The following is a 24341-nucleotide window of genomic DNA, read 5'->3' on the forward strand; positions in this document are numbered from 1 at the left end:
GGTTATATTCTTCTTTGCTGATGTTTTAAGCCAGCCACCCTTCAAGTAATGGGAAGACAGTTGGAAAATGTGGCCATTTGGGGACTTTTCCAAATGGAGCCTGGGGTACGTTCGTTGGCCAGGATGAGCAAGCCAGTCACACACACGTGGTGACTATGTGCCTGGGCGCCCCTGCTCTTAGAGAGGGAGGGTGGAGGAGGACACTTTGCCAAATACCTCCTGGCTCTGGGGTGTCATGTGTGCTGAGCTCATGGGAGCTCATTCTGCGTTTAGTGATCATTTTGATATTTCGGTCATTATGATTTTTTTGCATCAATTTTTATTTTTAACAATAATGCACTGCAATGTTGTTAAATTCAGGGTTGTTTTTTTGTGTGTGTGCATGCATGGGTGTATGTATGTGTGTGTATGTGTGTGTGTGTGTGTGTGTGTTTGTCTGTTTTTTGGTTTGTCTATTTTTTCCTTTATTTTATTTATTTTTATGCAGTGCTAAGAATTGAACCCAGTGCCTCACACATGCTAGGCAAGCACTCTACCACTGAGCCACACTCCCAGCCCTGTTTTTTTTTTTTTTTTCTTTTGGGTACATCCCAGCCCTGGTCCTTTTGAATCCTCACAGCAGCCAATCGAGGGCAATTGTTTTTGAATCCCAACTGCACAGATGAGCTAAATAGAAGCCTCAGCAGCTGGGTCGTTCCTAAGCAGCAGGGCTGGCCTGGACCCCAGGTACATTTGTGCCATTTGTTAAAAATGACTCCACAGCACAGTTAGAAATACTAGAGTGGACTAGTAAGAAGTGGACGGACAATAAGTATGACATTTACGTTGACCTGCAAACCTCCCTCTACTCTCTTTACTACCTGCGCTGAGAAACAAATAGGCAGGGCAGCTCTGCTCACCCAAGTTCCCCCCAACACAGTCCCCCCGTGCTCCCGAGCAAGCATCCCTCCACTCGTTCCTGAGCTAGATTCCCCACAGCCCAAGGTGCCCACTCCCACCCGGGAATGCCCGAGATGCTCCATGCCCCGGGGAGATGGCCACGGCAGGCTGCCCTTGCCGTCCACTCTGCAGGGCAAGCTCAGGCAACAAGGGACGCTTACTTTGGCACAGGTGGCTTCTTCCCAGGCAAGGGACCACTTCTTTCATGTCTCTCTGTGGCTGGTGGTAAAGGAGGCTTTGGGATCTTGGGTAAATTGTCCCCGAGAGTCCTGGCGAGTTCAGAGAAAAGCACGTGAGACGCAGGTCACGGCTGGGCAGGGCCCTGCAGCCAGTCCCGTGACCTCCCACCTCGATGCCAACAGTTCTCACCTTCCCGCCGGGGCCAAGGGCTGCAAGACAGGAGGGAGATGGGTGAGTGCCAGGCACTTCTCAAATAAGGACAAAGCCAAAGTGAAACCATCAAACCAGAGAGGCAGCTTACCTTGTCAGAAAACGCAGGCTTCTTCCCTGTGGACAGAGAAGCAGGGCTCAGGACGAGGGCGTGACACATAGGGTTGGTTGAGTGCCAGTCCCTCAGGCAGGCTGGGTTAAGCGTTGAAGAAGCCCAGACTCTGGATTTGGACGGGTCCCTTGCAGAGCCCCTAACCTTATAGGCTCAGAGAGAGTAAATGGCTCTTGCCAGGGACACAGAACTCTGTGTACATAGGGACTGTGGGTCTGTGCCTCTTTTCAACGCTTTACTCAACATTACCCATGACCAAAAGGGGGTTTTGTGCCTCTGTCATGGGCAGAAATGTTCTTTGCACAGTGTTTCATTCCTGTATCTGAAATAAACCCGGGACATGGAGGGGCTAATGCTTCTCCAGCCCTGGGGTACCCTTGACATCGCACAAAGTGACCACTTAGTTTTTTCACTTGGAAGAGAGGTTTTCGGGAGGTTCTCCTGGGGAGCTGTTGTTATTTTGTTTGTTTGTTTTTTTACTTTTCTCTGAGAAGAAATTACTTTCCTGAAGGTTTGCTAGGTATACCCGAGAATTCTGCCTTGCCAAGCTACTCAAAGCAATTTAAGTTTTATTCCATCTGGAGTCCCCTAGAGGAGGCAGGCCCTTTGTTGTCAATGTGATACAAGTATTACTCGTTAATGTCCACTAGGTCTGGCACCGATCCTACGGACCTTGAATAATGCACAAGTTTAACTGAACATGTTGAGCCTCTATGTCTCTAGCTGTAAAACAGGGATGACGGGCAAAGTCTGCACAGGTTTGCTGTGTCATATGACACACTATATGTAAGATCAGGGACACGATGGGTAGCTGCTGACAAATTCTAGCTGACTGCTCTTTCTTTCCCTCCCTTCCCTACCAGACACAGCACCCAGGGTGACCAATGGCCCCATCTCCTGGGATCATAGCTCCATAACATGATTCATTCTGTAAACACTGAGGATAGGCCAGACCCGTGATGGGTGCTAAGACAGCTCCCTGGCTAATGCAAGAGAGTTTTCATGGTATAAAAGATGTTTATTATTTACCATACTTAATTTGGGGTAGAACTCCTAGTATAAAGCAATTCCCAGGAAATGAATTTATATCCTTCAGCCTGAATTGATTTATCTTTGTCAAAAATCTTCAGATTTGCCAGGCACGGTGGTGCATGACAATAATCCCAGTGCCTTGGGAGGCTGAGGCAGGAGGATCTCAAGTTCAAAGCCAGCCTCAGCAACAGGGAGGCGCTAAGCAACTCAGTGAGACCCTATCTCTAAATAAAACACAAAATAGGGCTGGGGATGTGGCTCAGTGGTTGAGTGCCTTTGAATTCAATCCCCAGTACCCCTCCCTGAAAAAAAAACCTTCAGATTTATGCATATTCTCTGGGCATGTTGGGACTGTCATGTTGGAAGTTTAAAAGGTTTGTTCTTCCAAAACATCACAGACAATGGAGTAACTCCAGGGTCAAATCGTTTAAAAAAAAAAAAAAAAAAAGAATCCTTTACAAGGGTCATGGGTGTGGGGAGTTGTGAAGGTCTGATGTCAGAATCCCACCCTTCTGATGCCCTGCTCAAGGAAATGAGCAGGGTTGGACTCAAAGTCAAGTCTGTCTTCTATTTGTTATCTGTGCAGCTCTACCCAGCGGTCAACTCTAAACCCCAATAGACATCACAGTCTTGAGGGCCTCAGCACAGCTGAGATGCAATTCAGGGAAGCAGCAGCTTCAAACCCAGGAACAGAAAGTCCTTTTGCCCAACAGAGGAGGAGATTGAGATTGTGACGGCTGCAGGCCCTGTTCAGAGCATCACCAAGGAGGAGCTGGAGGGGCGGGGATTCTGGAGTTCTTATCTGTCCTGTTTCAGGATTCCTTCCCCAGATCCACTCATTTACAGCAAGTTAATACCTAGGTCCTCAACTGCAGTAGGATGTGGTGGGAAAGATCCCCACTTTGAAGTCAGAAGGACAAGATGCAAATCTCCTACCTCCTTATGCAATCTGAGGCCATCACTCAACCTCTCTGACCATCAGTTTCATCATCTGAGAAGTGGAAATAATAATGCACCTGCTTTGTTGGGTGGGCATAGGATTAGAAAAGGTGTAGGATAATTATTTGGGGTAGGTAAGGCACTTGTCCCATAGTAGGTAGTGGATAAATTGTGGCTAAATTTTAGAATTAAGCTGTGGATAGCTGCATGTGGAGGTAGCTGGGATCTTGGAATATTGTGTGTAAATCTTTGGGGAATAGATAGTAGTAGGCCAGTGTGAGTTGCACATATCCAGGCATCCTGGAGCTTTATGAGCACTTCCTCTTTACAGAACACCCGCCAAACAAATAAGGATCTGTGCCCTGAGAAAGTAACACCCTGCCAGCCAGCAAGCTGTTGGGAGACCACAGCTCTCCCAGACCTCCTGTCTCTTAGCCCATCTCCTGTGCTGCCCTACAGGGCCTCCTGCTGCATCTTGGCTGAGGACAGCGAGATGTGTGCCACAGTGCACATCCACGGAGAAGCAGGCACAGTGGACACTGAGAGCGGGAGCTCCCCAGTTGGGCTGACCTGGCACCTGGTTCTACCCTATCCCCTGGTAGCTGAGCAATCTTTATACCACAGTTTCCTCCTTTGAAAAATGAGGATGATTTCCCAGCCTCCTCCTCATGGTTAAATGAGATGGTACACATGAAAGGCACACAGCAAGTACTCTATAATTGTGGACTGCTGTTCTGGTGCATCAGATGCATCATACCAACCTGGTATGATGGGCTCTCTGTCAAAGGGAGCTAGTGAGCGATCCAGGGGTGGTTTGGTGCTTCTGTCGATGGAAGGAGGGGGCACTGGAAGGAGAAAGGTGAGGTCAGGGAGAAAAGGAGGCGCTGGCCGGGGTGGGCGGGCCGGTGGGCAGGAGAGGGCAGCTGGGGTGCTCACGCTTCGCAGTTTTGTGGTTTCGGCTTCTGCTTGGCTCTTCCTGATTGGGCTGGGGTGGGGGAAGTGGCTGCATAAAAAAGATACAAAAGTTAGGAAGTGTTTCCCATGCAGGAGCCAGACCTGGCATGCCCCTGCCCAGATCCACAGCCTCTGCATCGTGACCCACCGGCCCTGCCTGAGCTGGCGCTGGCCCATCTGCCTGGCCCAGTTCTGGTTCTCTCCAGCGGGGCCCCACCCTAAGGGTCTTCTTGTAGCTCTTGGAAACTCTCAAGTTTGTGCCCTCTTGGACAGCTCTGTGCTTGGGTCTCCTCTACCGAGAATGTTCTTTTTTCCGGCTCTTCCTACATCTGGCTTGTTCTGTCCCAGTGTCATCTCTCTACCACCACCCTCTGTCTCCCTAGCCACACGTGACCACTCCCATCATTGCTACATCTGCTTAGCTGTGTATTCTCTGTCTCCCTGACCCAAATGAGAACTTGGTGAAAGCCAGGACTTGGTCTTGTTCATACTTTGTTCCCAGCACCCAGAACACTGCTGGCCCCTGTGTCTGACTGACTGAGGGAATTCTGCATCCCACCGCGGAGTTGCAGGGCTTCGTATTTCAAAAGCAAAATGCACTTGTCAATCAATTCAGCCCTGTGAGCCTCCTTTGAAGTGGAACCCCATGGGCAGGAGGATGCATCTGTTCTCAGATGGAAGGTCCCCACTGTGGTGCAGCCTGAATTTTGAGCCTTGGTAAAAAAAAAACCTGGGGGTCTCCCTAGGTCTTTGGCATGTGCTGAGGTCACTTGTGAGGAGAGCATATTCCTAGCTACTGACTCCTTGGTCTGAGCTTCTCAGGGCCATTTTGGGGTTTACCAGATCCCTAGAGCTAGAGTGCACTCTTGAAGACAAGCGAGGAGTGTGCCCCCACCGCTTTCCCCGCAGCTCATTGTATTGTAGGTCTCCTGGTTTGAAAGCTTCTGCCCTGTGAACTTCAGGCTCTGGCCAGCAGGTGGCGCACATCTTTTTGCAAGAGCCAGCGAGGCCAGCTGAGACCATGGACCCCAATAAATGCCCTTGCCTTAATGGGGTTCCCTTACTGTTCACTTTACAGGGTCCACCTATTTCAAATAGTGGGAAACAATAACACAGTGCATATTGGACGGGGGCCTTTTTATTAGATAAGTAGTTTATACTGTTTATGGTACAAAGAAAATGCCAATAAGCATGACAGTGTCAATAAAAATCTCCAGTATTTCATTCCCCAAGGAAGCACAGAGCATGTGGGTAAGCCTTTTCCCAGCCTAAACGACTCTCTTCTGGCAAAATTAGGATTAGATAAAGATGTTTCTTTTTTTTTTTTCCTGTCTAGTAGAAGAAAAAATGAGCAGCTACAAAGTGACATGAAAGAAAGGGAGAGACCTACCGAGTGGTTCCGGCCGGTCGTGCTGGTGGCTGGCAGAGGAGGAAGGGCAGCCATGGGTCTCTGCGGGGGCACAGGAGGCTGCTGAGGGGCTTTCCCCGCGGGGGGCCGGTCTGTAGAACCAGAATATTCGCATGAGAGAGAGCATGCCGCCAAGGTGAGCCACCCTCAGGGCCGCTCTCCAGGAGGGCACTGACCCTGGCTTTGGGAGTGTCCACTCCTTGACCTTCAGAGTGCCACCTGCACCAGCCAGAGCCCCAGCCCTAGGGACACCTGGCCTGGCTGCTACAGGCGGGTGTGCTGGACCCCAGCTGGTCCTGTCCTAGCCTGATTCACGCCTATACAAGGAAACACCTCGTGTCAGTTCTCAGGAACAGCAGAGAAGTTCCCAGCACAAAAGGCCTCTCTGGAATGAGCTCAGCCCGTGTTGGGTAGGAGTGTTTTCAGAGAGAACTGTAAAAAAATCAACACACAGCTTCTGTCTGCACACACAGGCACGCATGTGCAGGCACATACCCACCTACGCACATGTATGTGCACATACATGCTCACCCTCGTGTGCACACTCACACACCACAGCTGTGTGTCAGGGCTAAGTAGGTCAAAACTGCTCATGAGGACCCTGCGCTCTGTCCCCTTCCTTTCCCTCACAAAGGCTCTGAGCCATCTCTCTCTCTCCCGCCTCATCCTTTTGCTCATCTCGTCCCTTAGAAGGCAGAGCGGGCCACCAACTCCTGTCACCAAATCGAACAGTCTTGCATGCTACCTGGACCTTCTGTACCCCAGTAGGACAGCCACCACTTTTGCTGAATGAGGGAGAAGAGACTGGCAGAGCAGGAAGGCGATACAAATTCTGAAGACTGTCCACGGGTTCTTAAAGTTGCCATCAAACCCCGCTCAATATCTTCCTGTCGATTCTGACCGTCTGCCCTGAGCAGTGCCGCATGACCAAGATTTGGTCCAAAGATGGCAGGAACAGAAAAATAGCCCAGAAACACAAGTAACACTCAGAATAAGTTATGACTGCCAAATGCCCTTATGTGGCCGTTCATGAAGATGGCAGCTGGCGTAGGCAATGATTTGCCTGCACTGGTAACAATCCTCGTGGCAAACCAAGGTGGACCATACTCTTATTATCCTACTTCACAGATGAGGAAATCGAGCCCAGAGAGGTGGAGACGCTCACCCAAAGTTACACAGTTGTTGAGAAGCTGAGCTGGTACCACCACCCAGGGGTTTCTGCTACATGGAAAACTGGGGCGCTGACTGCCCAGGCAGCAGTGGGGAGCCCGGCGGGGGCTGCAGGGGGCTTACCGATATACATGGAGTTGGTAGTGGGGAATGGCTTGGCAGGCAGGATGGAGTTCTGCAGAGCTTCCTCGTCATTGGAGGGTGGTGGCTCGTACTCTGTATCCTCCTCTGCTGGTGCCTCTTCTTCCTCCTCGTTGGGAGATTCGTAGTCCCCATCGTCCTCCCCGTCCGGCTCGTCATTGGGGCTTTCATAGTCGTCCTCCTCCTGCCAAGGTAGAGCAGGCTCAGAGCAGCTGCGGAGGGCACGGAGGACCCACAGGACCGCAGGACCTGGGGCACCCGGAGGACCCCCGGGGCCTGCTCTCTGCAGGCCTCACAATGGGGCATGCAATGCCACAGGGCCAGCAGGTCAGGGACCTGGGACCTCAGACACCGCCTTTGGACTCTTGGGTGGTGAGTGATTGTTCCTACACCTATGTGTTCCGAGGAGGAAGAAGGACAGGGCTGTGTGCTCTGTCCTGGGTAAATGCGGCCTCTGCCCCAGGCACCAAAAGAAAGGACAAAGGCATAGGACATCGTTCATGCCACACTTAGTGTGCCTCGGCTCAAAGAAACTCTGCTCATCATGAGCTACAGCAGCACTGAAGGCCAGGTCCGCGGAGGAAAGGGAAAGCAGCCTGTCCCCGAGGGCGGACTCCACCTGTCAGGGAGGGCAGCCGGCCTGCGCTATTCCTCCTGCTGAGAGCTGCATGGACAGAAACGACTGCCCTTCACGACGTGGGACACTGAAGTCAGAGCTGCCCTCTTGGAAAAGAATTTCCACCATTTCCATGATGTAATTGTAATTTATTTTTGCTTCTTTGCAGGCCTCAGGGGTAGGAAGTCCGTGGTACTATGTGATGGCCTTTGCAGGCATCCATGACACCGGAAGGTCATGCAATGATTTCCCAGCAGCGGTGGCACCTCGGCCACCAAGAGACAAGCAGTTCATGGCTGTCACAGCAAAGCTAAGCTGGCAAATTAATATGCCCCAGGGCTCCAGGAGGAGGGCCGCAGGGTAAGAAGCAGCAGTAACGGGAGGACCCTGTCTATGGGTCCCCTACAGGTCCCCAGAGCTTCAGTGGAGACTTGGGGAAGATTCCTTGTGCCTTCCTAGCTGAGGAGTATTTTTCAAAAAATAGTGACTAAGAAGGCAAAGCGAGGGTCGAACACCTTCCTAAGCTTCCCCGAACCTGTCTCTGAAACTGCAAGCCATGGACCACACCTTTGAAGGACAGGACTTTGGAACAATGGCCCAGCCATGGACAGGTGGCCCCTCTCCAGCCTCTGCCTCCGAGGACCTCAACACACCCCCCTCAGCCTGTCCACCTCAGACCGTGGCTCCTGACCTTCCACCAGCCCCAGGAGCCTGTCTCCAAGGCACTCCTCCTTCTGTTTCTAGAACCATGATTTTCTCCCACCTGTTTGGCCCTTAATGTGCGCCTGTGTTTTGTTGGTGACCTTATTCTGCCGTGTGTATGCTCATGTGGTTGGGCTCTTCATCTCTGCCTATGTCCCTGTAGTCCCCAAGCAGAGCAGGGCACTAACGGAGCTATGGAGTTTTATAGCCACCAGCGACTGGAAACCCCGGGGTTTACAGAGACGTGGGAACAGCTGCCTCAGGCTGAGTGCAGGAGTGTGAGGCAGACTGCTTCTCCACAAAAACACAGACAGTTTTTGTTTTGGAAGCTCTAGCCTTATTTTCCCTTCTGTACCAAATAAATCTGTTGTGTCCCTTTGTTTTCCCATAGAAAGACCAGATGTAATGTTTTCATTTACAGGAGCCCCATCAAGGCAGGGCAGTGGGCACTGCTCTCTGCCGGCCCCAGAGGTGGCGCTTACCAGAAAGATGGCTCAACGCGGGGTCAGGCGGCCTGGCCCGGGGCTGCCCCTAACTGACCATGAGCGCTATACAAGGCTCACCCCAGGGGGCTCTGTGGCTCCTGAACTGCTCCTTGGACACACTGGACTTTGATCCTTCAGGGTTCTGAGCTGAGTCTGGCTTTGTGGGCGCTGGGTGTGGTTTGTGGGGAGGGGATGCACAGAGCCCTTCAGACCCTGAAAGGGGCCACTGTGACCCCTCAAATGTAAAAGTCAGCTGCAGTGGGGAGGTCTCTTGAGGGCTGATGATCTACTCTGAAATCCCTTTCTCTCTGGGCCACCAAGGGGGACGTAAGACCACGAGGAACATCACTATAGCCTCGAGCTCTAGGAAGGAAACCGTGGAATTGGGACAGGGACGGGGAAAGGACTTCTGTGGGCGAGACAACGGTGAGTGATGGCGTGGTCGGCAAACTCCTGCTGGGGACTGGGTCCAGCCCCTTCTGCTCTTGTGACTGGAGCTTTGTGGGCACCCAGCCAGGCTGGCCTGTGGCACACTGTGGGTGGCTGCTTCGTGTTTCAGTGGCAGGGCTGAGCAGGAGGCAGGACCTAGGGCTTGCAAAGCCGAGCCGTTTACCGCTTGGCCCTGGGCAGAGCACACGCTCTGAGCCCGGGGGGAGCCACCACCTTATCAGAGGCTGTCCCCCTGGGCACGGCCTCTCCTTCTTACGACAAGGGACAGCCCCGCCATACTCACGAAGGATGACCAGCCCCCGTCCTCTTCATGGCTTTCTGTGGGAGGAGACAACACCGTCATCAGCACCCAAGAAGCCATCTTGAGGGAAAGTCAAAGCGGCTCCCCCACGGCGGCCCCTCCCCAGGCCTGCGTCCTTCCCTCTGTACCAGATTGGATGCCATTAGCCTCACTGGCTGCTGAGGGGATCCCGCAGTGGAGTTGGGCGGGGGTGATGCCTGGAAGAGGTCCTCAGTCCTGGGGGCTCCGCCCTCCCAATGGATTGAGGTCTTTCTGCAGAGATTGCTTAGGTCTCTTGAGACAGGACCAGGTCTCACAGGCGCGATTTGAGTCTCATGGGACTGGATTAGTCACCACGAAAGCAAGTTGCTCTAGAGCAAGATTACCCGTGGTGTTTCGGTCACTTCCACATGTGCCACCTCCTCGCTTTCTCAAGGGTCCCACTGGGTGAGGACACCTGCCATGAAGGCCTCTCCAGAAGCTGAGCAAATGCCAGCACTGTGCTCTTGGCCCTCTAGGACCATGAACAAAATGAACCTTTTTTTCCTTTATAAACCTCATAGCCTCAAGTTTTTTGTTATTGTAACAGAAAACAGATTAAGATAGCAACTTACTATCACCCTGGAATTCTATGTTGGAGCTCCCTCTACCAGAAAGTAACAATGACTCTCAAACTTTCATGTCCATAGAAGTCATCTCAGAGTGTTTTAAAATATGCAGACCTCTGGGACCCTATCCCTAGGGCTTCCTGTTCAGCAGGACTAGGTGGGGCCCAGGAATCTGCCTTTCAACACTACATGCAATTTAACAGTGGAAAACTGCTGTGAATCTACAGAAGCAGGGGACCTGGCTCAGGGCAGGTGCTCAGGCAAAGGCTGGGTGTTTCCAACAGCTCCACAGAGCTCCCAGAATCCCTCATTGTCTCTGCCAAGGAGCCCAGTGGCCTTAATCCAGGCATCCTGCAGAATGCCATCTTTCCTGCACACATCTGAGACCAAAGCTTTCTCTAGGTAAAAACTGACTGGCAGGCAAATGAGTAGGGTCACCTCTCTGACACCCAAGGAGCCCTGGGAATCAGAGGACAGAAGACTTGAGGAATCTATCACCCCTAAAGCAATGGTCTCTCAGCCCTAACACCCTTACCTGTCTCTTCTGGAAACCGCTGGACTTGGGGTCTGCAGGGCAAAGAGCATGGCATTAAGGGTCCTGCAACTTGAAGATTGCTCCTCCCTCAGTGCCCCCCTGCCCACGAGCCCCCAGCGGACAGCATGCCTCACTGCCCGGGAGGATGTCCTGCTGGCAACCAGCGCTCTGCTGCCCCCCAATTCTGGAAACCACCAAAGCCACATTGGTGGAACCGCTGGGAGTTTGCGACTGCCTGCCATCTTGGGGGGACATCCCCCTGTTGTCCTAGATGCCAGGACGGGGCAGGGCAGGAAGAGGGGACCCCCTCCCCTCCTCGGGCACCATCTTCAAAACCCCCAGGACTTACAGGATCCCTGCAGGTCAAACAGTGGAACAAAACTAGTTCTGTGGCTTCCTTTGAGGGTTCAACTTGGGTTCAAAAATTCTTGAGTTGGTTCCGATCCCCACCTGAGTGCCCCACTCACCGGCGTGTGAAGATGCTCCTTCTCTCTTCGTTCTTGTTGATTTCTTGACTTAACTTGCTGAGAATCCTACAAATTAAAAAGAAACAACATCATCTCCTGGCCTCAAGGTTTCCGCTGAGCCCAGAAGTGACCTGGACTCTCCGACTTCAGAGCCCCGGGGCCAACTTTGACCAGCCTTCTTTTTGAGGGCCCCCAGCCAGACTCACACCTTCAACTCCAAGGAGGTCTCCTCACCTCCTCCCAGAACTTGTCACCTGACCTTGGCATCAGAGCTTGCCCTGCTGGTCCCCCAGCTTCTGCCCCTGAGCTGACCTGTGTCTGGATGAGCCTTCAATCTAGCTCTGAACCCATCCTTGGGACTTGTCAGCTCAAACCTGATCCCCTCTTCTGAGATGCTGCCTTGGGATCTGGATACTACAGGGGCAGAATTTATGGTGCTGTTATTCCTGAGGATGACGTCCCTTGACTCTTGGTCAAACATCCTTGTGCTGTTTTGTTGTCTTGGTCCCAGGATCCATCAGACCATCTCCTGGCCCTCAAGGAATCAGCTGCCCATTGCATATTTTTTATCACAAACTCTGCTCTTCCCTCCCCCTTTGGCAGTACTAGGGCTGCCCAAGCGGGGCAAGTGCTCTACATCCCCGCCCCTTACTGCAAACTCTCATGGGGTGTTCTGCGTCCTGTTGTCTACCATGCTCCCCTCCCTGCCTCTCCTCAGTGACTTGGGTTCTCATGGAGACTTGGAGAAGCCGTCTCCTCGAGCGCACAGAGGTTTCCTGAGTCGCCTATCCCGAGGCCAACCTTGGCCAAGACTCCTCAAGAAACCCTGTGTTCAGGGGCTTGCATGTCGGAACTGGCAAGTCCCCGGGCCCCAGGACAGAGAGTGACTTTGCCACCAGGACCACACCGTGAGCGCGCCCCAGCAGCTGGTGTCCATGCCAGCTCTGGCGCCTTTGCTCCCCAGAGACTTGGTGCAACTGTGAGGGGCCATGGAGACGGTCGGGTCCAACTTTGTTCTACAGAAAAGGCAATAGAGGCCCCAACAACAAGAGGGACATGGGGGCTGGGGGCATAGCTCAGTGGTCCTATGGTTGCCTAGTGTGAGTGAGGCCCTGAGTTCCATCCCCAGGACTGAAAAGGAGAAGGAGAGTAATGTGGGTGCCCACCAGTCTCCCCAGTTCACACAGCACCCTCCAAGCCAGACTCTCTGGTGTCCAAGCCAGCGTCCTTTGGATGCCCCATCCTTGGGTTACTTCTCTGTGTGGGAAGCTCCCTGGGAGTAGACACTGTTGAGCTCTGCCATCTATGACAGTGACCTGCCATCTACAGGTGACAAGTTTGGTCTAAGACACACTTGCTGAGTTAGCAAGTGCAGTCCTCAGCCCTTGAGATCCACTGCTCCCTCCATCCCTCCTCCAGCTCCCACCCCCTCCTCTCCACTCCCCAGGGAACTGTGGCTGCCCAGGACAGTGGCCAGGCAGGTGAATTTGATAACATACCGGGAGCTTAAGAGGACAAAGAAGGAGGACAATGTTTAAGCCTCCACAACCACATCATTGCTGGAACTCAGACTTCAGCAACGCCCCCCGGGGGGGGGTGTGCTTTAAAGCAGGGCCCAGGGCTCCCTAGGCGCCTCCGGATCATGCCATCAGAATGTTTGTGACATGATTATTTGTGGCACCTTTAAATGGTTGCTTAGTGAGGAGGTGGGCATGCTGAAGGTCTCCTACTGTGGTCGGGGAGCCTTGCTCTTGTCCTGCACCATGGCCAGGTCAGGTGCTGGCTACAGCGGCCACTCCCATTCAATGCCGAGTCATTCAACAATATGCACTAAGGACCTCAGGGTCAGGGGATCTGCTGGGTGCTCAAGGTGCACCAGTGAGAAGAGCAGACCCAGGAGCTCATGGCTTGAAGGGCAAGGCAGGTGATAAACGATGAATAAGGAGGTGACTTCAGAATAAGGAAATGCCACTATATACATGCAGTGGTAGGGGGCTGGGCGGGGGCGTGCACGTGCAGGGCTGGGCTGGGTTGCAGTTTAAAACACTCCTGCCTCAACAAGGAAGGAGGTGACACTTCAGCGAGGCCTTGGGAGGCAGGCTGAGCCTCACCTCAACACCCCCGTCCCACAGCACTCAGGCCAGCTCACAAAGCTGCTTCAGATCTCCACGAGGCCTTGCGCTCTCTGCGGTATGGCTTCTTACCGTATCACCAACAGCCAGACTGCGGCTGCTCCAGCTCTAACGGGGTGAGGAAGGAAATGCCAAACCACAGAAACCCCGGAGCGACACAGAGCTCAGGGAGCAACGTGAGCCCCAAAGTCCAGCCTGTAGCAAAACATGGCCTTCTAGGACCCTCTTGTTTTGACGGGCTTCAGGGAGCCCCGCTGAGCCAGTGGGACCCCTGTGGGCCCAGCCAGGTGGCTGGGTGACCATGCTGCATGCAGGGCTGGGAGGTGGCTGCTCCCTGTGCACAAACCTGCAAAGTTATGTGTCACCCCAGTGACAGTGAGTGGCCGGAGGTGACTCATTCTCCCTCTTGTCAGCAAACACCAGGTCTCACTCTGGACCAGGAAAAGAGGCAGAGGGGAGAGGCAGCCTTAGACAGTAAGTAGTTCTCTCTGCCTCCCCTTGTGTGGGGGCTGTGCTGGCCCCAGGGAAAGGGCTCCACCACCCACAGGAAGTCAGGCCTCTGCAGGAAGGCAGCATCCTATGATGATCCAGGTTCCAGCCCAGTTGCATCCCTAAGTAGCTACATGATGGAGCCATATGTCATCTTCACAGTCTGAGGTCTTTCCTGATGACGCACAGGCATGGAACCTGCAGGCACAGAGACTTTGACTGTGATATGTCCTTCTCCAAGGCTGGACCCTGCGTGTGACTTAGATGAGGCATTTAGACTTCCTAAATCCTGGATTCTTTATAAGCATAATAAGGGGTTGGGTCTCATTGGGGAATCCCCGGCAGGCCTGATCATCAGGATTAGCTAGGTGCACCTGCTGCAAACACAGATCACAGGGCCCACCTGAGGTCTGAGTGATCAGACTCTGCAAAGAGAGGTCTGGGACTCAGTCACATCAGCCAGTGCCCAGGTAGGTGGCCCTTATGACCAGAAAAGCTTGTGAAATAACTCCTGTTATCCTTGACACTGAGGATTCTTTTAAAATAAAAAGGAGAACCAGGAGAGTTGGAGACCACCTCATTACTAATTAATACCTAATATCCCCCGTCAAGGACTGGAGACCCTGAATCACCCAGGGAATGAGGGGAGGTGAAGTCAAATCAATAGCTACTTCCTGTTGAGTAGGACATAGGCCTGCGTAATGCAGTGAAATGCAGGCAAGGTCACAAGTGTTCTTTAAATTACTTTAGGGTCGTCTTTAAACAACTTCCAAAGGGTGATAGTTAATTTTGTAGAAAATAAACAGAAGCAAGGGAGCTAGTTGGAAATCATGTCACGAGAAAAGGATAAATGGGACTAACTCTTGAGAGGGTACGTTGATGTTGATGTAAAGCTAGGAATCGGGGCTATCAGTGTCTCCAATTGTCTGGGAAGAAGAGTCCTTTAGTAGCGCAGGCGCACTGAGGTAACTTATGACCAGCTGTTGACCCGTGTTCACACTAACATGGGATTGACTCGTAGATGAAGCCCCCCAAATAGGATGGCCACGGTGACAGTTCTGGAGAGGACCAACTAAGGTCAAAAACTCCTCCACCCACATGGAGGAGGAGTTGTACACCTGATTGTCAAAGAATACAGAGGTAGTCCCCAGCCCTCCTGGGGACATCAGACAGTAACAGATTTGGAGACAGTGTTGTCCACTTTGTCCTTCAATGCTAGAGCCCCCCTTTGCTTTACTTTCTTTTCTCCTATAATAAAGGCAGGCAGGCAGGAGACAAGGGCACACAGTTAGAGCAGGCGGTTTCTCACGAAAACTCTACTGTTGCAGCCTGGATGGTTATACGGGAAGCTGAGTCCTCACCACAGCTCGCATAGCCAGGTCTCTGGACCACTCTCCTCCTTTCCCGCCATCCTGGGAGGCTTGCTCCCTTGACTCCAGCTTCAGACTGGGTTCTGATCCCTCCCAGGACAGCATGTCCCCAGGCCCCAGGGAGGGCAGGCACCTGCACAGTGGGCTCCGATGCCCCCCAGGACCCCTGGCCCCAGCCCCTCCTCAACATGCCGCCTGCTCTCTGCTTGCATCTAATCCCTCCCTCAAGGAACAACGTGTTCTGCCAACAAAGATCAGCCTCCGTGAGCCAGAGCCAGACCTTCCAAACCTTCCTTGTCCACGAGGAGCCAGAGAGGAGCCAAGATGGCTCTCTGCAGGCTAGTAGGGGCTCTCGCCGCCATCTGTGCCACAGGAGAGCGTGGGTGTGGGTGGGAAAGAGTCATGGGGGGGGTGCAGTGTGGTCTTCTCACTTCTCGCCCTCGTCCTTGACCACAGTTCCCACGTGGGTTTCACTTGTGCCGCACGACCCTTCCAGCCACATGCGACTAGGAGCAGTCCATTTTCACCAAAGAGGAAGGTAGGCATGCAGAGAGGTGCCTGTCACAGGCCACATGGCCTCGTCAATGTGGCGCTGAGCCCAGAAGTTCACTGACCTTGCCTCGGAGGAGAAGGGGTGGCAGTTGGGAGTAGGCGCCCTTCATGAAGGAGACGGGGTACCTCGGAGGGATCAATCAATAGATGGAAGGGTGCCGTGTGGGGAAGGGACATGTTGGAGACAGACCTTGTAATTGCTTCAGTTTTGCCGAGGGCTGGTTATAGCTTTCAAAGACCTAAGAATGCTCCTTGTACCTCTCAGTCCCTTCCTCTCAACCATCCTCTCCCACCTCCTGTGTTCTCCATCTCAGGAATAGAATGAGGTCCTATGCAGAAGAGACTGAAGGCCATATCTGCTATAAACAGATCTTTCTGTTACTTCTCTGGTGGAATCTTAAGTTTCCCAGCCTAATTCTGCTACTGTGATAGGACCCTGAGAATGCTACAAGACAGTATTATCTAATAGCTATCTGCTACCTACGCCACCGACCCCAGCATGCCCGGCTCCTTGTTTTTTAAGGTATGCTGGGATTTTAATATAAAACGCAAACATCTTCTCTTTCAATGAATTCCAAATAGACATCAGCAGATCCTAACATGTGTCCTGCCAACCTCCCCCACCATTCTCAGACGTGCCATGAGGTTGAACCTGGGCCCTCTCAAAGGAACCCTCACTGTTTAAGAACCTTCCATTACTACAATATTGGGGTGTCTTGGGATCCACAGTGTCCTGAGAGAGGAACGACATTTGTAAGAGTGAGAGAAAGTCTTCCTTGGGAATCTATCTAAATCTGATTTTTTAAAAATTTTTTTAAATCACTGAGGGAAGAAAATAGAGATATTCTGAGGAGCATAATCCTGTTTTGGGTGTTATACATAAAAACATGATTTCTTTTCCATGGCTTTTTAGAGTGACAATCAAGACAAACCAACCTCTCTACAAGGGAAACAAAATAAATTAGAATATCTACGTGTGTCAAGGACAGTGCTAGGCAATTTAGGTTCCTTTGATATGTACCACTCCCTGAATGAGTTCTTTGCCCTTCTGCAGAGAAGGAAACTGAGGCTCAGACTGTAGAAGCAACTACCCAAGGTCCCACCACTGGTAGGAGGCAAAGTCAGCTCACGCCCTTTTTATTCTTTAATCCTCTCTCTCTAGCAAAATAGAATAATTGGCAAAAATTTGAAGTGATGCTAATCAAGGTTTTTAAAAAAGGAAGAATTACTCGCTCTCATTTTCTGATCAGTCCTTTGAGGTAGGTTTTATTATTATCCCCACTTAATAGAGGAGAAAACTGAGCCTCAGAGAGCTGAGATAATTTGTCCACACTCCATAGCTCATGGATGGCAGAATTAGGTTTCAAGAATCTGGCCTCCGAGTGTGCACTCACCTCATTAAGCTCTCCTATCTGCCTGTTTTTACCTAAAATAGCACTTAAAACTAGCCACCCAGCTGACACTCGCCATGGTCTTCATGTTACCCTTCATATTCCCTGGAGACCTCATGGCTCGTCTGGGGTCTACATTTAGTACAGTGGAGGGTGTTGTACCATAGGCCACACTCGGTTTCATTTTTCACGTGGCTAGAGCAGTCCCCACCCCTGCCCACCTGCAACACAAGAGCTATGACTGTCCCTTCCACATCCTTGAGCAGCCACTTCTCACCCCCCTTATCCCTGTAGCTCAACGACATCAGCTGAGCCTAGTCTCAGCATGAAAGGGCATCTTACAACCTGAAACGTCCTTATTCATCTCTGTTCTACAGCTCTTATTAAGTCTCCCCACCCCAAATCTTCACAGCTCCAGCCCCAGGGCTACCTTGTTCATAGAATCATGCCCACCATCTCCTAATTAGGTCCCAAGTGCCTATCTGAGACCTCCTCTAAGTCTTCTTTATGCTCTTGGATATGGATAGATCCAAGACCCAGGTTGACCCTGGTATCACCCCTGGTGTGCTAGCTCCACTAACACTCTTAGGGCCTTCATGAATTGTGACCCACACATGGCTACCCATCAGTCTAGACTCTGGTTTCCACACCCCTGTGTAGAAGCCCAGCCTCTCTGGTCCACTAGTTGTTCCACCAAATACACGGGTGGCCTGTGCTTTTGCAACATGCCCCCACCCTACCCAGACACACTCCTAGAGTAACCTGCCATCCATTCTTCACCTGACCACCATGGCATATTTTAAGACCTAACTTGGAGTTCCTCCTCCCAGAGTGTTCCCTGAATACCATGGGGGAAAAGATCCCTGCCTTCCTGTACCCCTTGGACTGGTTCATGCAAATGCCACAGCCCTTCTGGAGTTGTAGTACAATTACTTTGATTGTGTAGCTGAGCCTCCCATTAGAATGGGAATGTCCTGCAAATGGGGATTTTTTAACACATGGAACACAGTTCTATAATCCAGTTCTCTCTATTACCTCTGTAGCCTGATCGATTAACAAAGGCTCAACTCATTGAGGGTAACCAGTTCCCTAAATTAATGAAGTATGAATTTTGTATAGGGATTGGAAGATGGGAATTCAAATAGCCTTAAGAGTCAAGTATATATGTAGTCCCACATAATTACCATTTTTGGCACTCTTCATTCTCTTGATTTTATAATTCTAGATTAACATTTGGTGTCATTTCCTGCTTAAAGGACTTTCTTCCATGTTTGTTGTGGTGTAAGTCAGCACTGGTGACAAATTCTTTCAGATTTTGCATGTCTGAAAAAGTCTTTATTTCCCCTTCACGTTTGAAATATAGTTTTGCTGGGTATCAAACTCTAGATTGACAGTATTTTTCTCTCAGTACTTTAAAATGTTGCTTCATTGTCTTCTCACTTGCCTTATTTCTCACCAGAAATTGGCTGTAATCCTTGTATATGTTCCTCTATACACAACGTGACCTTTTTTTCTCTGACTATTTATAAGATTTTCTAATCAATTGTTTTAAGCAATTTGGTTGAAATATACCTTGTGTTAGTTTCCTTTCTGCTACTTGGGTTTAGGGTGTGTTGAAACGCTTAGATATGCTGGTTTTTAAAATTTTATCCAACTTGAAAAAAGTTTAGCTAGTATTTCATCAAATTATTTCTGTCACCCACTCTCTACATGCACTGTTTACTATCCTTTAGAACCTTTAGTTATACACCTATTAGGCTATTCCAGCTGACCCAAAGTCCTATAATACTCTTTTGATCATTTCATAATAATTATTTTCTTTGTTTGTTCTGTTTTGGGTAGTTTTTATTTCTGTTTTTCCATATTTATCAATCTTTTTTTTTTCCCTGTGATGTCTAACCTACTATTATTCCCAAACAGTTTATTTCTTATCTCAGAAATAAGAGTTTTCACCTATAAAATTTCTCTTTAGGTCTTTTTGTTATTTCCCATGCCTCAAATTAACTTTTTTTTTCTAACCTATGTCCTTTTACACAGTCTACTTAGTGACTGTGAATCTGGACTTTTTCCAGCCAGATTGGTAGAAATGGGCACCATTTCTAGCCCTGTGACCACTTGACTACTGTGACCTCCACTCTGACTGGGGGCGGGGTTTGGTTTAGTTTAGTTTTTTTTTTTTTTTGCTTGGTAAAAGTAGTCTTCTCATTTGTATATACTGATTAGCCCTCTACGGAGGAGGGACCTCTGAAACTCTCCAGAACTTTCTCTATCCAGTTTCCTCCCCTCTCGCATCTGCCTGAGGTACTCTAGACTGCTGGACTCTTGGCTCCACCTCCAAGCTGTCCACAGAGGCTGCCTGTGTTCCCTGCTCCCTGCACGGTTGCCCAGAGACTCTCAAAACATCGGACATTCACAGGGCTCCTACCTTAGCTTCCTGTCTGTCATTGTATGGTGTCCAGTGTCTTGAAAATTGATACTTAATATGTCCTGACTGGTTGTTTCTGGTGGTAAAGTAAATCTTATTCCTAGCATTTCATCTTGGTCAGAGAAACAAAGTCTCCATGCATAAGATAAAAAAAAAATGGCACACCTTAGGATAATCACTTAGCAAGTGGTGAGGACCATGGCCAATTGGGGAGCACAAATACCAGCTAAATGAGACGGTGGGCATCAGACCCAGCTGACTGTTGCCACAATAATAGAAAATGGAGCTTGGATCACCACATCTTCCATTTGTTTCTAAAGAAACTAGATTTGTGAGGCTTTTCTTGATTTTAAGACACAGCATGGACCAAACCTATTATATCTGTAGGCTGGATCTGCCCCACCAGCCACCAGTTTGACCCCTGGGTGTTAAGGTCTTTCCTTTAAAGAAAAACTGTGGTTGGTCTCTAGAGCATTCCCTTTCTGCACTCACGGACATGTTCTATAACTTTACTCTCCATTCTGCAGCAGCCCTCCCTTTATTCATAGGGCATATGTTCCAAGCCCCCCCAGGAGATCCTGAACCCATGGATAACACCAGACCCTCTATGTGCTGTGCTTTTCCTACACATACACACCTCTGTTGATATTTAGTTTAGAAACTAGACACAATAGGAGATTAACAATACTAAGTCATAACAAATAGAACAATTATAACAATGTACCATTTTAAAAGTTTGGGGAATCAATCGCTCTCTCTCCCTCTCCCTTTCTCCTATATTTTCAAGCACTATTGACCATGGGTAACTGAAAATGTGGAAAGCAAAACTGCAAATAACTGCCAATGAGGAGGAACTACTATGGGAGTCACCACATACCTGCATTGAAATACGGCTAGCGCTCTGCAGAACCAGATTTTACATTTATTTTACACTCAAATATCCACATGTAGCTAGAGAAAATTCTTCAAAAGATTGAACAATCTTCCACAATACTTGTCCCTAGAGACAGACAGCTCCAAAAGCCAATCCTCACTCCTCTTTTCCTTCATCCCTCCCCATCTTCGAAGGGGACCTGACATCAGTGCCCACCATCCCCTATTGTTTCACCAACAATGAAAGCTTTAGGATGGTTACTTTTTAATCATAACTGTGCTATACAATCCTCCTTCTAGCAGAGGATTATATCTCCATAGTCACCTTTTATTCAAAGGTGGTATAATGAAAGACAAATGCACAGGCCTTAGTTTTTTAACCTGGCCCATTTACACATTCATATCATCTATCTGGCTCCTATAGGTATTTGAGTAGGTGAGACCTTCACCAGAAGAATGAGAAGGACAGGTCACAATATCTGTACCACAACTTCCCATTTCAGCACCCACAGCAGACATCGGTAATCAATCACGGCTGCCTTTCTCAAGACTCCTCTAACACAATCCCCCTGACAGCCATTCCCTAGCAGTTAGTATTGACCTCCACCCCCATCCTTCAACTGCTTTCATTCTCATTTTGCTGAGCTGCAAATGGAGGTACTGAAAACTCAAGCCATCATTAAGTCAACGGTGACACCATGATGAAACCTCAAGCCCCCTGACCCTGGTACGATTGTCACAGGCCCAAGCTACCCCGTCAGAAAGACGCGAAATGAAAACATGGTTCCAGCTTGAGTTTGTCCTTGACAAGAGCATCCACCTACCAGCTGGGCTCTATCTGTGGCTTCCTTTCTCTAAGTCACCATGAGACCCCTCTTCCCATGGCCTGCCGTTGTCCTCACCCGTCCTACCTGCCTTCCTCGTTCAAGTGACTGGTTACGTGCTACTGACTCATCTACCCCGCAGATAACTGACTCTACATTCCAAACTCTGCCTCCCAAACTGCCCATGGAGTCGGGGAGTACTTACGGTACCCGGAGCTTCGGGAACTTCTGGATGTCATTTTCTGTCAGGTTCTGAAAGGAAGACACACGTGGCAGACAGGTTACCACCCACAGGTGGGGCTCGAAGCCAGGCACAAAGTCACACGTCAGACACTAGACAGTAGAGGGGACCAGAGCACCGGAAGAGCAGCTGGGATCTACTTTTCCAAAGGGAATCCCAAAGTTGGGAACTTAGGTGAAACAACCCAAATTCTAAATGTTGACAGATAATTTTGAATTCAATAACAAAATAATTGCAGTGAGGTCTAAATCTGGGCAACCAAATAGAATTGGTTGTGTGGGCTGATTTAGCCATGTCATGAATGTTTCCTACACTTCTATCCCAGGATTCAGAGCCCTCCTCAGTTTTCCTGAAGGGGTCTTGGCAAGGTGCTGGTTGGATTCATCTGATCCGGCTCTTTCTGACCCCGCTTATCAGACCTCCCGAGGCAAGATGGAGAGGGTGAAGGGTGTCAGCCAAAAGTCCAGAGGAGATCAGGCTTTGGCCAGGCCTGCTTTCTCTCTTCCCTCCCTCCTCCTCCTCACCACTGAGCATCAGCATCTCCTTCCTCCAGAATGGTTCTACCCCAGGGTGACACATTCACCATCCACCATGCGCCTCCTGCCTTTCCCCTTTCTCCTGTCTGCAGTGCACACTGAGGCCTGGAGTTGAAGTAGCCAGCTCAGAACCTTTAGTTCAGGAGCCACCAATTTTCTGCAGGCTGAATGGAGCCTGGTTTCTTGATGACTTCCTTGAGCATCTCACTAGCTGGGCACCCACGTGTACCTTTCTTATTATTTGAGAAAGATCAACCCCTAAGCCACTGTGGTCAGGTCTTGGCAATGTGCAGTCGCATGTAGTAAGCACATTTCCTCTCCTGCTTATGCCTTCTGGAAGCATAGGAACCCCTTCCCCAGCACACTGGATTCTATCAAAAAGTGGTGGCAAAACAGATTTAGAAGACCGACTACTCTGAGGAAGGAAGGAAGGAAGGAAGGAAGGAAGGAAGGAAGGAAGGAAGGAAGGAAGGAAGGAAGGAAGGAAGGAAGGAAGGGAGGGAGGGAGGGAGGGAGGGAAGAAGGAAGGGAGGGGAGAAACGAAGGATAGCTAATTCCTTCAATAGCAGAATGGCCCTGGATGTTCCAAAGCTGGAAGGGATAACAGATAAGCCACTGGAGCTTAGACCAGGAGTTCCAAATTGTACCCAGAGCACTTGTGATAGAGGGTGGATTTCATAGAACCTGCCTGTAAATATTTCAGTTCCTAGAGCAGGCACTGAATTCTGCGACCTACTCTCATTCTCCTATCACCCCTCCGGTCACTTCCTCATGGTCACACAATGAGTGGAATGTGTGCATTCTCCAAAGGACTGATGGATGCCAGAGAGTGGAGCAGAGCAGGTGGCTGCTCAGATGACATCTTTCTACCAGGGAAACAGCGGTCCCATCACACCTAAACCCACGGAATCAAGGAGCTGAGAGGAACCATCATCTGCTGTGACCCCATGTGACATGCTCAGTCAACAGATGAGGAAGCAAGGGAGGCTCAGAGAGGGCAAGGGCTTGCTCAGGGTGGCCCAGGCAGCCAGGACCCTCCTCAGAGACGTCTCCCTCCCTTCCCACTCAATAGTGATGCCTCTTTTCTCAGTGCTAAAGGTACAAGAAAGAAATATTTGTGTTTTGTAGTGATTTTGTAGTAATTTCAAGAACTCCAGGAAGTCTATTGGCTTAAAGCTCAGTATGAGCAAATAAGATTGTTAAAAACCCATACAATATTAGAGTAAAGTGATTGTGTGATTAGGTTGTGATAAGTAACTGTGGCTGTGACTTAGGACAAATCTCATCGCACCTCTGCACATGTTTTCTTATCTGGAAATAAGGTGGTCGGAGGCCTTCTTAAAGATTGCTTTCTCCTATAAGATGAGCCTCCAGAGCCAGGAATCATGTCTTAATCACCTCTTCACCCATCACACAGCAGGGGCCAGCATAGAGGAAGAGCTCGGCGAAGTGCTTGTCAAGGAAGCCCATGGGGAGGGAATGAATGACTTAGCTGGGTGGCCTGACATTGGCTCCTGACAGCAGAACTCAGCCTAACAGGACTCCATGTTTAGTCTCAGCACAGGGCCCAGAGGTGCCCAGAAAGGGCAGGAGACTATGGGTGGTCGCAAGCTCACTGTTCCTAAGGAAGTTCCAGCAGATGTTGGTGGTGGGGGTGCCATCTAAGACTGGGATGGGTGTGCTGAGGGGCCACTGTCATGTGATTGCCTGTTCCCTTCTGCTGGCCTGAAGTCTCACGGTCATGTCCTTTACTGACCACGACTTACAGAGGCACACAACTTAGTTTATCCTCCTCACTCTGAATCCTGATTGGAAACACCCTACACCCACAGAACCCTTGAAGTCTTGTTCCACTTCTTTACTAAGGAGTGGGGCAGAGTGCCCAGAGGGTGGCTAGGTACAGCCCAGGCTCTCTCTTGACCACAGGCCAAGTATCCTCTCCAGGGAAATTCTCAGATCCCCTCCCTGGCCAAAGCTCAGTGCCTCTGCCTCCACCTTTGGAGTTGGACCCTTTCCTTTAATGGCTTGGTCCTTAAGTGTCCCTGCACTTAAGTCTTACACTTTATTTATTTTATTTAATTATGCATTTATTTTGTGGTGCTGGGGATGGAACCCAGGGCCTCGTGCATGCTAGGCAAGAGCTCTGCCACTGGGCTATATTCTCAGCCCTTCATAACGCTTTTAAAACTATAATACACTGAAGACAGCATTATCAAAAGTGTGTTTGGTGTGTGTACGAACTCACTAGTGAGAAAGAGGAGAGTAGTTGAGATGACGAAG

The 24341-nt window shown here is 50.2% G+C and overlaps 1 protein-coding gene across 1 annotated transcript in view; it reads right to left on the reverse strand.

Moving 5' to 3' along the window:
• Lcp2 (lymphocyte cytosolic protein 2) overlaps positions 1-24341 on the reverse strand; it is a 42256-nt gene that overhangs the window by 13032 nt on the left and 4883 nt on the right. Inside the window, exons 3-13 of the mRNA XM_005334133.5 lie at positions 21490-21536; positions 11229-11294; positions 10762-10793; positions 9622-9656; positions 7068-7269; positions 5757-5866; positions 4349-4415; positions 4174-4257; positions 1421-1446; positions 1309-1328; positions 1101-1208 (exon numbers count right to left, since the gene is read on the reverse strand). Coding sequence (XP_005334190.1) covers positions 1101-1208; positions 1309-1328; positions 1421-1446; positions 4174-4257; positions 4349-4415; positions 5757-5866; positions 7068-7269; positions 9622-9656; positions 10762-10793; positions 11229-11294; positions 21490-21536 — 797 coding nt within the window. The remainder of the gene's footprint in view (positions 1-1100; positions 1209-1308; positions 1329-1420; positions 1447-4173; positions 4258-4348; positions 4416-5756; positions 5867-7067; positions 7270-9621; positions 9657-10761; positions 10794-11228; positions 11295-21489; positions 21537-24341) is intronic.

Source organism: Ictidomys tridecemlineatus, chromosome 1 (genome assembly GCF_052094955.1).
Source record: "Ictidomys tridecemlineatus isolate mIctTri1 chromosome 1, mIctTri1.hap1, whole genome shotgun sequence".
In the NCBI taxonomy this organism is placed as follows: Eukaryota; Metazoa; Chordata; class Mammalia; order Rodentia; family Sciuridae; genus Ictidomys; species Ictidomys tridecemlineatus.